This window comes from Aplysia californica, unplaced genomic scaffold (assembly GCF_000002075.1).
Source record: "Aplysia californica isolate F4 #8 unplaced genomic scaffold, AplCal3.0 scaffold00037, whole genome shotgun sequence".
Lineage (NCBI taxonomy): Eukaryota > Metazoa > Mollusca > Gastropoda > Aplysiida > Aplysiidae > Aplysia > Aplysia californica.
The window spans coordinates 825,246-838,630 of NW_004797307.1; the positions used below are offsets into that span (position 1 = coordinate 825,246).

At 39.7% G+C, this 13,385-nt stretch overlaps 1 protein-coding gene across 1 annotated transcript in view; it reads right to left on the bottom strand.

Moving 5' to 3' along the window:
* Window positions 1-7,096: 7,096 nt before the first annotated feature.
* Window positions 7,097-13,385, bottom strand: part of LOC101861642 — a 16,308-nt gene continuing 10,019 nt past the window's right edge. Inside the window, exons 4-5 of the mRNA XM_005091891.3 lie at window positions 11,363-11,458; window positions 7,097-7,391 (exon numbers count right to left, since the gene is read on the bottom strand). Coding sequence (XP_005091948.2) covers window positions 7,313-7,391; window positions 11,363-11,458 — 175 coding nt within the window. The 3' untranslated portion in view covers window positions 7,097-7,312. The remainder of the gene's footprint in view (window positions 7,392-11,362; window positions 11,459-13,385) is intronic.

Genomic DNA, 13,385 nt, shown 5'->3' on the forward strand with positions numbered 1-13,385 from the left:
GAGGTCGCCACCGAATTTTGAGGACACTTTTTTAATTGGCTCAAAGAGAGAAGTGGCCCCTCTTGTTATGTAGACTCTTTGATATAGCGCATGATATATGCTCGCATACTCTGTGCGCTTTATAAGTATTAGTAATCGAATATTTACTACATTTGGTAAAAGAAACACACACATACACACACCACCACCATCATCATCATCATCATCATCATCATCATCATCATCATCATCATAAAAATAAATGGGTGATGACGCCACAGCAACAAAGTGTTCACTATAAGTTACGTATTGGTGTGGTTTGGACAATATCGGAAATATCTCCATCATCATCATCATATACACAGGCTATAAAAACTAAAGTGCGTACATAAATGTCTGAATATTTAAAGGAGCGGTGAGTACAAGTCATCATCATCATCATCATCATCATCATCATCATCATCAATGATCAAGAGGGAAATCAGAGACCCACTATGTAGAGCTAAGTACCAGAACCTGGAAGATGTGTATTCTGGGTACTCCTATAAGCGGGAACAACAATCTATCACTTGTCGTTGGGACCAGGTTGAGCTAGCGAGACTGCGGTTGGACCATCATTGGAGCTTACGATGGTATCAGAACTTTGTAAATGAAGAGCTCGGCCCGTGTTGCCGAAATGCGGCCATGAAAAGGAGTATGTCAAACATATGTTTGAATGTCCAGGAACAATGGCAGTTCGAATGGAGTTATTTGGAAGAGTGGAGGTGCCGCTGAGCATATTGACAATGGAGCCGAAAAAGAGCCTCGCTCTCGCTCGAAGATTTCTTTGTGGAGTCCGCCAGGCCCATTAAGGACACACAAAAAATCATCATCATCATCATCATCATCATCATCATCATCATCATCATCATCATCATCATCATCATCATCATCATCATCGTCATCATCATCATCATCGTTTATTAATGTCAGCAGCAACAGCAGCAGCATGTTCAACATCATCTTTAAATCGCAATCACAAGCACAAACAGTGCCATTATCAAATTCATTTTATTCGCACCTTGTTTAAAGCTGTTGAAAATATCATACGGTATGTAAAATTCAAAATATTGTGTTAAATGTACTTCATATCTATGTAGATGTATGTGTGGTACTGAGTGCTTTGTTGTACCTGTTTCTATGTTATAATTCGGGCTTCGACACACTGCTACTCCGTGTACCCTTGGAAGAGGTATATAAACCTCCATTTCTCACCCCACCCAGGTGTAAAGGGGATATATCTACCAACTAAAGACAGCGAAGGTTTTGTGAATGTAGGTGGTTCGCACGTAACAGGCTGCAGCATCAGGACCTGTGAGAGATGCTGTGCGGTTGTTGTAGTTGTAATCGTTGAGTCTGTTGTCTTCGGAATGTTATGCTCTGTCAGAGGGAAAAGATAGGGAAGCACGTTGTCTAAATCTAGATCTAGGTTGAATTGAACGGCTACAAGTTCCAGACGACAATTAGTAGGGGAAGGACTTCCGTAGGCCTATCTAGCGACCACCCCAACAAACACAATAAAGAAGAGACCTAACCCTTACCCAAACCCTAACCCTAACTCTAAACCTACCCCTACCCCTAGCCCTCTATTCTACTCTGTCTCATCGTGATCGCTCATTACGGAAGTCCTCCCTTAGTAAGAGTCCATATTCCGGACGGCTCCAGACGGCTCAGGACGGCTCTAGACGGCAATTAGTAGGACCCAGGATATAACAGAGGATGGACAACTACAGTCTTTAAAAGAGTTTAGAGCAAAATAGGGATGCAATCCACGTTGTGTTATAGACTACAATGTTATATCAAATGCGATGAGGAATGTGTATTTTAATGATGACAAGGATGACAACTTTTTTTCCAGGGACGCAATTGTAGGTATATCGGGAAAAAACGTTTTCTTTTAGCAATTAGTAAAATTGAGCCACCACTGCGCATAGGTATTTGGAAAAGAAAACATGGTGTTGATGTTAATGAAAAACATTGGCAAATAGTCCATCACGCTAAGGAAACACGTTTGAGAACGTTCAATTAGAAAGTGCTACATAAAATTTATCCCACTAACATACTACTCTTTAAAATGAAATTCAAGAAATCTCAAATTTGCGAATATTGTAATGAGCCTGATTTTATAGAGCATTTTTTAAAACTGTAAGAAGGTCCAGCCATTTTGGAGAGAAATTGAAAAAAGATTCACGGTAAATGAGCTTTTTCACACCACGCCCACTCCTTGTGGAACGCTCTACCAGCTCATCTACGGGAGTCCACTACTTTATCAAAATTGAAATCAAAACTTAAAACGCATTTGTTTCAGTCCAGCTTCAATCTGTAATTTCCGACATTCCCAATACAAATATTATAATGTTCTCTCAGTATCTATTAAGTTCTCTCAGTATCCTTTATTCATGCTGTTCTGTTCTGTAAGAATTTATGACTGTGTGAATTCATCAATGTGTGCGAGGGTGTCTGGGTAAGCTTTGTGGGATTGTCTTTACTCAAGGATGTACTGGAGAGAGAGAGAGAGAGAGAGAGAGAGAGAGAAAACGAGAGAGAGAGAGAGAGAGAGAGAGAGAGAGAGAGAGAGAGAGAGAGAGAGAGAGAGAGAGAGAGAGAGAGAGAGAGAGAGAGAGAGAGAGAGAGAGAGAGAGAGGAGGATTACTATAGGAGCTGTGCGCTTCATATGTTCTTTGTATTATTGTACAGCGCATTGAGCACTTTTTTGTGGAAATGCGTTATATAAATGAAATGTATTATTATTATTATTATTATTATTATTATTATCATCATCATCATCATCATCATCATCATCATCATCATCATCATCATCATCATCATCACCGACTAAACAATTCCCCTTTCTCTTGTTTCGTTTTTCTAGAAAACATAACAATTTGCACGATGTCAGTACATACTTACGTAACCAGCAATTAATATGGGCACCAAAATCAGGACACGGGGCCAAAAGAGGGTACTCAAACTTTGTTACATCCCTCTCCAGCACAATTAGGTACAAGAATAAACCGAACGAAAACACACAGACGACAAGCAGTGAGAAATAAGAGGATAGACTACACCCAGTGTCCAACAATGCAATCTTTTGACGTTATGGCGGTGACAGTTAAGGAATCATGCAGAGGGTCGTGGTTCGAATCTTTATGAAAAAGGAACCCATCTCGTAATTCTTGAAGGAGAACTGAACTGGTTGTTGCATAGATTTACCCTCCCGTTCAAAACTATGTGTGGTAAGAAAGAAGGCCGCTGATTGGTCGAATGCAATCGGCTAAGTGAATAATGGTTCACGATGCAGGTGCAATGGATGGTTTCCGGGAATAGATTAAGTTCGTTGTGGGAGAAAAATGAGCAAAGCCATGTCTGCCGGGGCTGTTCACCCTGGAAGCGACCTCGTTGAATCTGAGCTCGCTGATTTAAGTGCTCGTTGAATCCGGGTTATTTTTCTAAAAATTGATTTTAAAGAAGAACCCCCCCCCCCCCCCCCCCGGGGAATCCATCTCCTTGTTGAATCCGAGTTCCACTGTATATATTTGTATCAACACCACAACAGCACAAAAAACAACAACACCACAACAACACAACAACAACACAATATCAACATCACAACAGTACAAAAACAACACTATATCAACATCATCATCATCATCCGGTGCCTTGCCGACTGGCGTGGGCGATCATGGACCTCCACTTCCATCTGTCTTTCGATGCAGCAATGGTGTCTGTTGCTCTTGCTGCTCCCAGCCATGTTGTCATCTTGTCCAGTATCTTTTCCCTCTGTCTGCCTCTGCCTCTCTTTCCATCAAACTTTCCTGTTGTTACAATATTCCCTAATGCTTCTTTCCGCATCGTGTGTCCGAAAAAATTTGTCTGTCGTTTTCTTATATTCGTGATAGGTTGTTTTCTATAATTTGCGTCATCCAGGACTTCTTCATTTGTTTTTCTAGCTGTCTATGGGATACGTAGCATGCGTCTTATGGACCACAACTCCGACGCTACAATTAACTGTTCTTTCCAGCTGTTTATTGATTGTCCACGCTTCGCACCGTATAATAGGATTGGCTTGATGTAACTTTTCAATACTCTTTTCCTCGTTTCCAGTGACAGATTGATTTTTGTTAGTATCTGTTTCATCTTGTGGAAGGTTGCTTTTGCTTGGCAAATGCGGCTTTTAATTTCGGTGTGACATCTACCATCTGATGATATAATGGTCCCCAAATATTTAAAATGTTGTACTTGCTTGAGGGTGGTATCATTGATTTTGATATTGCATGTTGGGATTGGAGTATTTCTGCTTTTCACCATCGTTTCGGTTTTCTTGATGTTTAGGCTTAAGCCCATGTTGTCACTCTCTTGTACGATGACATTTAATAGATTCTGCAGGTGTTCTTCATCTTCTGCTATTAGGACTGTGTCATCTGCATATCTTAGATTGTTTATATTATGTAACCCTATCGAGATACCAGGCATTTTTTAAAATGTGTCTCATGATATTTTCACTATACATGGAGAACAAGTCTGGAGAAAGTACGGCACATCCTTGTCTGACTCCTCTTTTAATCTGTTTGAATTCACTGATGTCGTTTTCTATTCTCATTGCGGCAGTTTGATCCCAGTACATGTTTTTGGTAATCCTTAAGTCCTTCCCATCGATATTAAGAACTTCCAGCATGTCGATGATCTTGTCGTGCCTGATTTTGTCGAATGCCTTGGTGTAGTCTATAAAACATAAATGAAGATCTTTCTGAACTTCTAGGGCATAACATCACAACAGTACAAAAACACCACCACAGCAATGCTACAACAGCACCACAAAACACCACAAAACTACAACAGCAAACAGCAACAGAAGAGTAGTACTGCTAGATCCCTGGGGTGTAGACTTTCTTTTAGTTTTAGTTTTTGTGAGTTTTTACTGCCCTCGCAGCTGCATAAGGTCATATGAGCGCCAAGGGGTGGAAGTGAACAGAGAATTCCATATAGGGAATCAAGCTTACTTCGCTCACCTCTCTCTTCAACAACGCAAAGTCTGCTTCGACTATCAAGGCACCCCGAAAATAGCGGGTCACAAGAGAGTGACAAATATACAAAAGAAGTAGAAAGAAAATGTGGATAGTAAGGATTAGGAAAGAAAAAGCAGCAGTTCCCCGTTTGCAGTTCAAGCACAGTTATGAGCATTACATTGATGAATCAGCCCATTTACAATTCTACCAGAGACATAGCAAAGTAAACGAGACAGTACAGCTTGGGGCAGACAGCGAATCTGGCCAATCCCGTGACAACAGGAACTGGGGAGGTAAACTCAAACAAACAATAAACGAGACTATTCCTAAGAACACACACTGTAAGTGATGTGTCGCAATAAACTGCACTAATTAAGACAAAACAGACGGTCTGAATTAGCTTTTTCCGTTTTCCTAAAGACCCTGAAAGGTAAGTCAATTGGTGGATAAGTAGATAACGCTTAAATAGCGTATTATTCAGTCAAAATATTGTTCAAAATACACACCTTTGTACTCACCATGAATGAAAGCGTGTGTTGTAACTTGGGCACTTCTGATTGCGGTCCCATTTGCACTTAGTGGCCCAGTCCTTTGTTTCTTATTTAGATCTAAACTGAATTTAAATTATAAGTAATCTAGATCTAGAATCTAGATATCTAGATCTAGATAGAGCTATTGCAAATGTAGGTTTTAGATCTAGGCTTCCTCGCATCTGGAGATAGTTTCTTTGGTTTAGATCTATCTAGATCTAATTCAGTGCTCATCTTTCTGTCAAGATCTAGAAAACAATGCATGCTATGTTTTTAGATCTAGATTTTTAGATCTAAATCTAGATTCTTTGGCACAGATATGGTGAGTTATATGATAAATATCTCTTGCTTTTTCTTTCTCTCTCCATTTTTCTCCCTCGTTCTATGAAGCTAGATTTACTTACCTCGTATATTTGATAAGCCAAAATTGTCTAGAATTTTAATGATGTTATTGCTGCTCATAATCGTTATTGTTGTTATCTCGCTCCCCCTTTCTCCATATTGATGATGTTGCTGTTGCTGCTGCTTTTGCTCCTGGTGTTGTTGTCGTCATCGATGTTATTATTGTTCTCTCTCTCTCTCTCTTTCTCTCTCTCTCTCTCTCTCTCTCTCCCTCTCTCTCTCCCCTCTCTCCCTCTCTCTCTCCCCTCTCCCTCTCTCTCTCTCTCTCTCTCTCTCTCTCTCTCTCTCTCTCTCCCTCCCCCCACCCACTCTCTCTTTCTCTATTTTCTTTCTTTATTCCTTTTTATTCTTCTTTTTCCACTTTTATCTAATTCTCCCCGCTAAGCAGTCTGTAAACTCGAAGGGTTTACTCTGAGGTTCAAATAAACCCCCTCCCGCCTGCTTATTCTTTTTGGGGGAAATTTTGCCCCCCCCCTCGATCTTATTGAGACCCCCCCCTCCCCTGCTTATTAATTTTTCGCCTGAGAAGGTCGGAGTAAAGTGCAGCAAGTCACAACAAAACCTTCTTTTGGATCTCTATAAAAACTTGCAAACACAATTTGTAAAATTATATCCCTGTTTGTAATTGATTTATATTATAATATTCCTCGCAATAAGCATGTGTAAAAAATAGGTACTAGTACCCCCCCCCCCTTTTTTTTATATTTTGGAACCTCAGAGTACACTAACAACTTGGTTTCGTTCACCCACCTTAGAACAATAACAGGCCTAACACGAGTATGTTTACCGCCCCAGGCTATAAATAGAACAACTCTCTTCGCTTACGTTGCGTGTAGCACTGGTTGTCACAGACAGCGCCGCTAGCTGTACTGTCTCGTTTACATTGCTGGGTCTCTGATTCTACTGTGCATAAGAACATGTTAATATTCCCCCTTTGGGAATGGCCTAAAGACACTTCAGTCAGTAGCACCACCCCGGGGTGGGGGGTCGTAAACTTTCTTATTACAATGGTCAATAACAGTATATTGCAATCCAGATAATCACAGAAAGATATTTGAAGAAAAAGGACAATACAATAATTATGATATAATAAGATACTTATATAAAAATGAAAAAAGTAGACCAATGAACAACGGAAAATACCTTCCATCTTGCAATAGATTTTAATAAATAGGCCTACCAAGTAAATAGCCAAAAAAGGGAAACATTAGAATGCCAATCTGAATGAAAGCTAAATAAAAATACTTATCAGCGCGCTGAAGGCCCTAATATTACTCTTAAGATCTTGGTTACATTTTTTTTTCAATTTTTAAAAAATCTCTCAGTCTCTTAGACGCAGAAAAATACTTTATTCAGTCAATCTTGAATGATAGGAATCAGCACACCCTCTCGAAGTCTGTCGCCTTGTTCTTTGCACTGAAGAATTGCCTGGTATCTGTAGAATGAAGTATAGAGAACTTTATGTACATGTCAAACCATTTATGTTTAGTTTAACAACACTACAGTATATTGGCCAACTATAAATGAGTTGTGCAGAGAATGTCGGCAGGATAGCGGGCGACTTGGAAAACTGAGAACAATATTGTTGGTTCAATTCTTGAACTTTGTTCAAGTCAAGATGGTACAAAATCATAGATAAACGGTTGAGAATTGATTTGTAATGTGTGTAAAAGTGTGTTCTTTGTACTCAGGCCCGGATTTAGGCAACTCGAGGCCCTGTGTTACTGACTGGTTGGAGCCCCCGTCATGCCCCCCCCCAAAAAAAAAGCCTTATCCTTCCAAAAATAAATAAATGAAAAAGAAACATATTTGCTTGTTGCTTTTGCTGTTGCTGTTGTTGTTGTTGTTGTTGTTGTTGTTGTTATTGTTGTTGTTGTTCCTGTTGTTGCTGCCGCCGCTGCCGCTGATAGTTGCGCATATCATGTCATAAATGAAAAAATCTTACCCTAAAATATTAAACTACAAAGTCTTTTTTTTTTTTTTTTTTTTTTTTAAACTGCGAAGACCCCAATGATGTCGTTGAAATCCAGTTTCCTCTTTTGTCTGACCCAAAGCTCAGGATACTGAGATTTGACAACCTCCCCTGGGCCATTGTAGATCTTGCTTCATTCTTCATTCTTTTCAGTCCTGAAAATGATCTCTCGCCATTACAGTTTGTCACCATCAGGGTATGAAATAGTCAGCGAGTGATCTCGACGTTGGGGAAAACTGCTTGAATGTTGTCTTTTGTGAGCGCATTATACATTTCTTGGTAGCTATGTTTTTCTTTTTCAGGATATATTTGTTTCAGATATCTCTGAAAGTGCACGAGATCACCCGCAAGGTTGGGATCCAAATCATTCAGGTACATGTACTTCGCAGTCAGTTTTTCAACATTGTCTTGAATTTTCATTCTGCTTGTAGATCTATCTAATTCTTGCAAGAATGAAAATTGCCCTGACACTTCTTTGTATACAGTTGCTCTTTTCATGAGATTGGTTGATAGAGCGTCTATTGTTGTAAAGAAAGATTTTTATTTTGAAACTTTCCCTTGCAGGCATGTTGTCTAGTGCGTTGGGAGAAGGGCCGTCACCCGCATGTGTTGTTCTTTTTCTTCTTGGGGTTTTGTAGTCAACACCTGGCAATGTTTGCTGCGCATTTTGCTCAATTTCATCAAAGTCGTCCTGGGTTGTTGAGAGAAAGTCGTGCAGAGAAGTATAAAGATTTGCACAAGTATTCAACGTCACTTCAGGATTCTGCAATGTCTTGCTGTCTTTGAGGCAACGTTCAAGCAGAATTGTCAAAAGATGTAGCATGAAGACATATTCCCATCTTATTCTTCCATCTTTTGATTCATAATTCCGGCCTTTCGTCTGGTACCACCCTTCTCGTTGGTATCACCTTGAATGCTTTGCAAAGCCTCTATTAGTTGAAGGTAGCTATCCTTACTGCAGAAGTAGCTTTTGCATGAGTCTCCCACCTTGTATCAGATAAATGTTGGCAGGGGCGAAGGCTGACTTGTTTGACAGGGTAATCAAAGTGAAACGGGACCAAATATGGCCTGTAGATATGACACAAGAATCTTACTCGAGGCGGCGACTCTGAGTTGTGAATGAAAACAAATCCGGAATTCATATTGTATGTTCAACCGCCAAAATAATCGGGAAAGTATCTTATTAAATATCAGTTCCAACTAAAATTAAATTTAACTTTAGATGTGAATACATAAACACAAAGCAAAGAAGCAGAGACGTCATTACTAGATCTATAAGTTATAGATCTACCAGTGAGTCTAACTCTTTGATAGAACATGACAATTATTATTTTTTAAATTTTACATTAGGCTGTTTTTGTTAGCCTTCCGCGGCCAGGAGCTGGTGTCATAATCGAGGTCACGATCTGATTATAGGACGGTAAAAAGTCGAGGAAAAAAAGCAAGCACTTGCAACAGTGAAGAGATTGTTAGGAGTTAGTTCCCCTCACATTTGTGAGGTAGACTCGACCAGTGTTAGTTAGCTTACATAATCAGGGCTTGAGATTGATTTTAACTGTGACCCAAAGGGGTGAACAGGGTATATGTGGCAATAAAACAGCTTAGACTGCTATGCACATGTTCCCTTCAACTATATTGGTGGACTCTTCCAGCCTCACTTTAAGCTTACTTAATCAAAGCTTGCGACTGCTTATGGAGTGGCCCGAGAGGGGTGAGGAGGTTATTTCTGTGGCCGTGAAACCGTTTTGAATGTTAGGCATACTGTTCATTGTTGATTACGAACGTCTTTTGACATTTAATTTAAGAGGTTTACGTTTATGGATGAATTTGACAGCGACAATGTTTCAAAATTAGGAAGGGAAGCAGTGATTATTTGATTATATAGACGCTTCGCCCCTGAATGCTGGGCGATTTTGACTTTGGTAATAAGAAGAGTTTTAGAGTGGCCCACCGTTTTGTTGAAGCAGAGAAAAAACAATATAATTCGTTTACGATCCCAAAGAAATTAACTGCCTTCGAGCATGAATTAACAACGACATGCCCTATAAGGCTAAGAGAATGACCGGCGCATGGAATAAATTTTGCAAATTTATTTTTTTCTCCCAAATTCTTTGTTGGACTCCATTATACTTGCTAGACATGTTGGCTGCGTTGTCGTATGACTTATCTCTACATAAAATTTACTGAAATCGATTCCAATTTCATCAAAATAATTAAGAATCAGCTCTGGAATGCCATTTTCCTTGTGGTCTTAAAGTTTTAAAAAATGCAAAAACCCCTCGGTAGGAATCCCATCCTCGGGAGATACAAATCTAACGATGAGAGTGATTGGTCAACATGTGAAACATTGGGTGTCGAGTCCACTGATATACTGAAGTACCCAGCTTGTTTGATGTAATTGATAATCAAACTTCTAACTTTATCGGCCATCAGTTGTATTATTTCCTCACAAATTGTTTTTGACAAAAAAGATGTTTGGCCAGACCCTCTGTTGCCATGCTGCTTGATGTGCTCACGTAGAAACGGGTCGAACTTGGCAATAAGCTCTAACAATCCCAAGAAGTTTCCATTGTTTGGTAAACAAAATGTTTCTTCATCTCCTCTGAATGTCAAACCCCGCTCTGACTTACATCTAGATCTACCCTTCATTTCATCAAATGTGTCACGTTATCTTTTTTCTAGTCGAGATAGGACCTATCGGTTCTGAAACCATGTTATCCCAGCCTTCCTTACCCGTAGAATCTTGATTCTAGATCTAGATTACAGTATCTTTGGTTACAGTACAATAAGATGAAATAGTCTAGTACATCGATGAAAAAGGACAGATCTAGTCCTGGACTAGATTTATACAGAACGGCTTTGCTCCAACACAGCATTTGGCAGGAAAAACATGTTTACATCGGATGTTGCGTGATACTCTTTTTAGGGGCCAAAATAATTACTTTCAGTTTTTAATTAAAAAGAATAGAGTCTTTAGCTACATTTCGTTTATTGCATGTTATTTTTTCTTTTTACAATTCTTACAACTGTTACTTGTTACCTTCCCCAACTCGAAGCCCACTTGGTCATAGTTTCCCCTTGGCCCGAGGCCCCCCTTGGCTCCGAGGCCCTGTGCTTAAACACGTCTAGCATATGCCTAAATCCGGGCCTGTTTGTACTGAATGTATCCGACAAGGGATGACAAAATGTGTCAGGAATAGTAGGGGAAACATAAGTAAATGAGTTTCTGCAAGAGCCTGTGGGCCCTATATATAATACGTTTGCAAATAACTGGTAAAGCCAATGTAACAGATCATGAACAGATGACAAGCGCGCTCATATGACCTTATTATGCAGTTACGAACGCCGTAAAACTCTTACAAAAACCAACAAACAGAAGACTCACTAAAAGAGAAAAGACATTCTCTGAGCAGTCCCGAAAAGCGGATACTCACGGTTCAGGGTCTGCCTCCTCGCCCAACTCAATTCGTTTGTCGTTTCTCTCCACCTCCAGGTCCAGTTGAATCTGAACTAGTCTGCCAAAGAGGTCGCTGGAAAGAATGAAAGAGGGGGCCACCAAATTATTGTGGAAGCCATTTAAGCGGATAGATTATAATACGATTCAACCTCGAAATTTCAAACGTTGCTAGATGAGATCCTTGTTCAAACCTCGAAAACCTTTGAGAGTTCTACATGGGTATGGGTCTAAATCATACTTGCAGACTGTTTTCTTTCTCAAGTAAAGCGTCCTCAAAATTATTTCCTAGCGTTACAATTTAATGTCTCCGTCGTCTATTATAAAAACGTTTTAATTTATTTCTCAAGATGGATTTTTTTTGCTCTGTTTGATCAATCTTGTACCCTACGCTTCATTAAACAAGATTCGTCACTGTTTCATGAGATAATAAAACAAGTATAACGAAATAATGGCATGGTATGAGATTTCACGTTGACATTTTGAGCTGAGAGCATACTAGAAGACTTTTTGCTTGTTTTTTTTGGGGTTGGGTGTGGGGAGTTTAAGCAAATTGACAGATGAATAAATACAGAGCAGAATAGCTCGCAAAGAAGTGGGGGGAAAGAGAGTGGAGGGGGGGGGGGGGAGACAATGATACATAAAGAGGTAGTCGTTATTACCTGTCACGTTTTGTGACGGTAGCTCAAAATTATGTGGCGTGACGGTCCTGGGCGAAGGCTGACTTGTTTGACAGGGTAATCAAAGTGAGACAAAGAACCAGATAGAGAGGAGGTCACGCGAATAGATTTCCCACATTAGGAACATAATAAACAATATTTCTTATTCGAGGTGCCATAACTGAGTTGTGAATGAAAACAAGTCCCGAATTCATTCTCGTAGGTTTAACTGCGAAATATATAATTAGGAAAATACCTTATTAAATATTTATATTCCCACTTTGAACAAAACGTCCACTAAATCTAACTAAAAATGTGAATACACAAACAGAGAGCATAAAATCAGACTTCATGTCAAAACTGGCTGTTTTTGTCTAGCCTCTTGCGGCCAGTAGCCGGTGTCATAATCGCGGGCATGTGATCTGATTATAACAGGAACATTGTGGCAGTCAAATTCACTCATAGACGTAGACCACATAAATTAAATGTAAAAAGACATTCATCATCACCAATGAACAGTATGCGTAACATTCAAAACTTCTACATTGTCATATAGATACCCTGTTCACCGCTTTCAGGCCATTCCACAAGAATTCACATGCTTTGATAAAGCAAGCTTAAAGTGAGGCTGGAAGAGTCTACCTAAAGAGTTGAAGGGAACATGTGCACAACAACACTTTAAATACCCTGTTCATCCCTTTCGGGTCAGTGTCATAAGCAGTCATGAGCATTGATTATGTAAGCAAACTATTACATTGGTTGAGTCTACCTCACAAAGCTGAGGGGAATTAACTCTTAATAATCTCATGACTGCTATGAGTGCTTCTTTTTTTTTTTTTCTTCGACTTTTTCACGTCCTATAATGAGATCGTGACCTTAATTATGACACCGTCTCCTGGCCGCGAAAAGCGAGACAAAAACTTCAAAATTCAAAATCAAATAGGTAATTGTCTACTATTACTTGTAGTACTGACATCTCTGCTTTTTTGCTTTTTGTTTGTGTATTCACATCTATTGTTAAAATTAGTTACTTTCCCGATTTTTTGGCATTTGAACATAATAATAAAATGAGAATTCAGAAATTGCTTTTATTAATAACTCAGTGTTGCCGCCTCGAGTAAAATTATTGTCTGACATCTCTATCTGGTTTCTTGTCTCACTTTGATTACCCTGTCAAACAAATCAGCCTTCGTCCCTGATCAGATTGAAGTCATTCTCAACTGCCCAACCCATGCTCTGTGCCCCCCCCTCCACACACACACACCTAGACACACACACAGACACATACAGAGAGAGAGAGAGGGAGAGAGAGAGAGAGAGAGAGAGAGAGAGAGCAATAGAAAG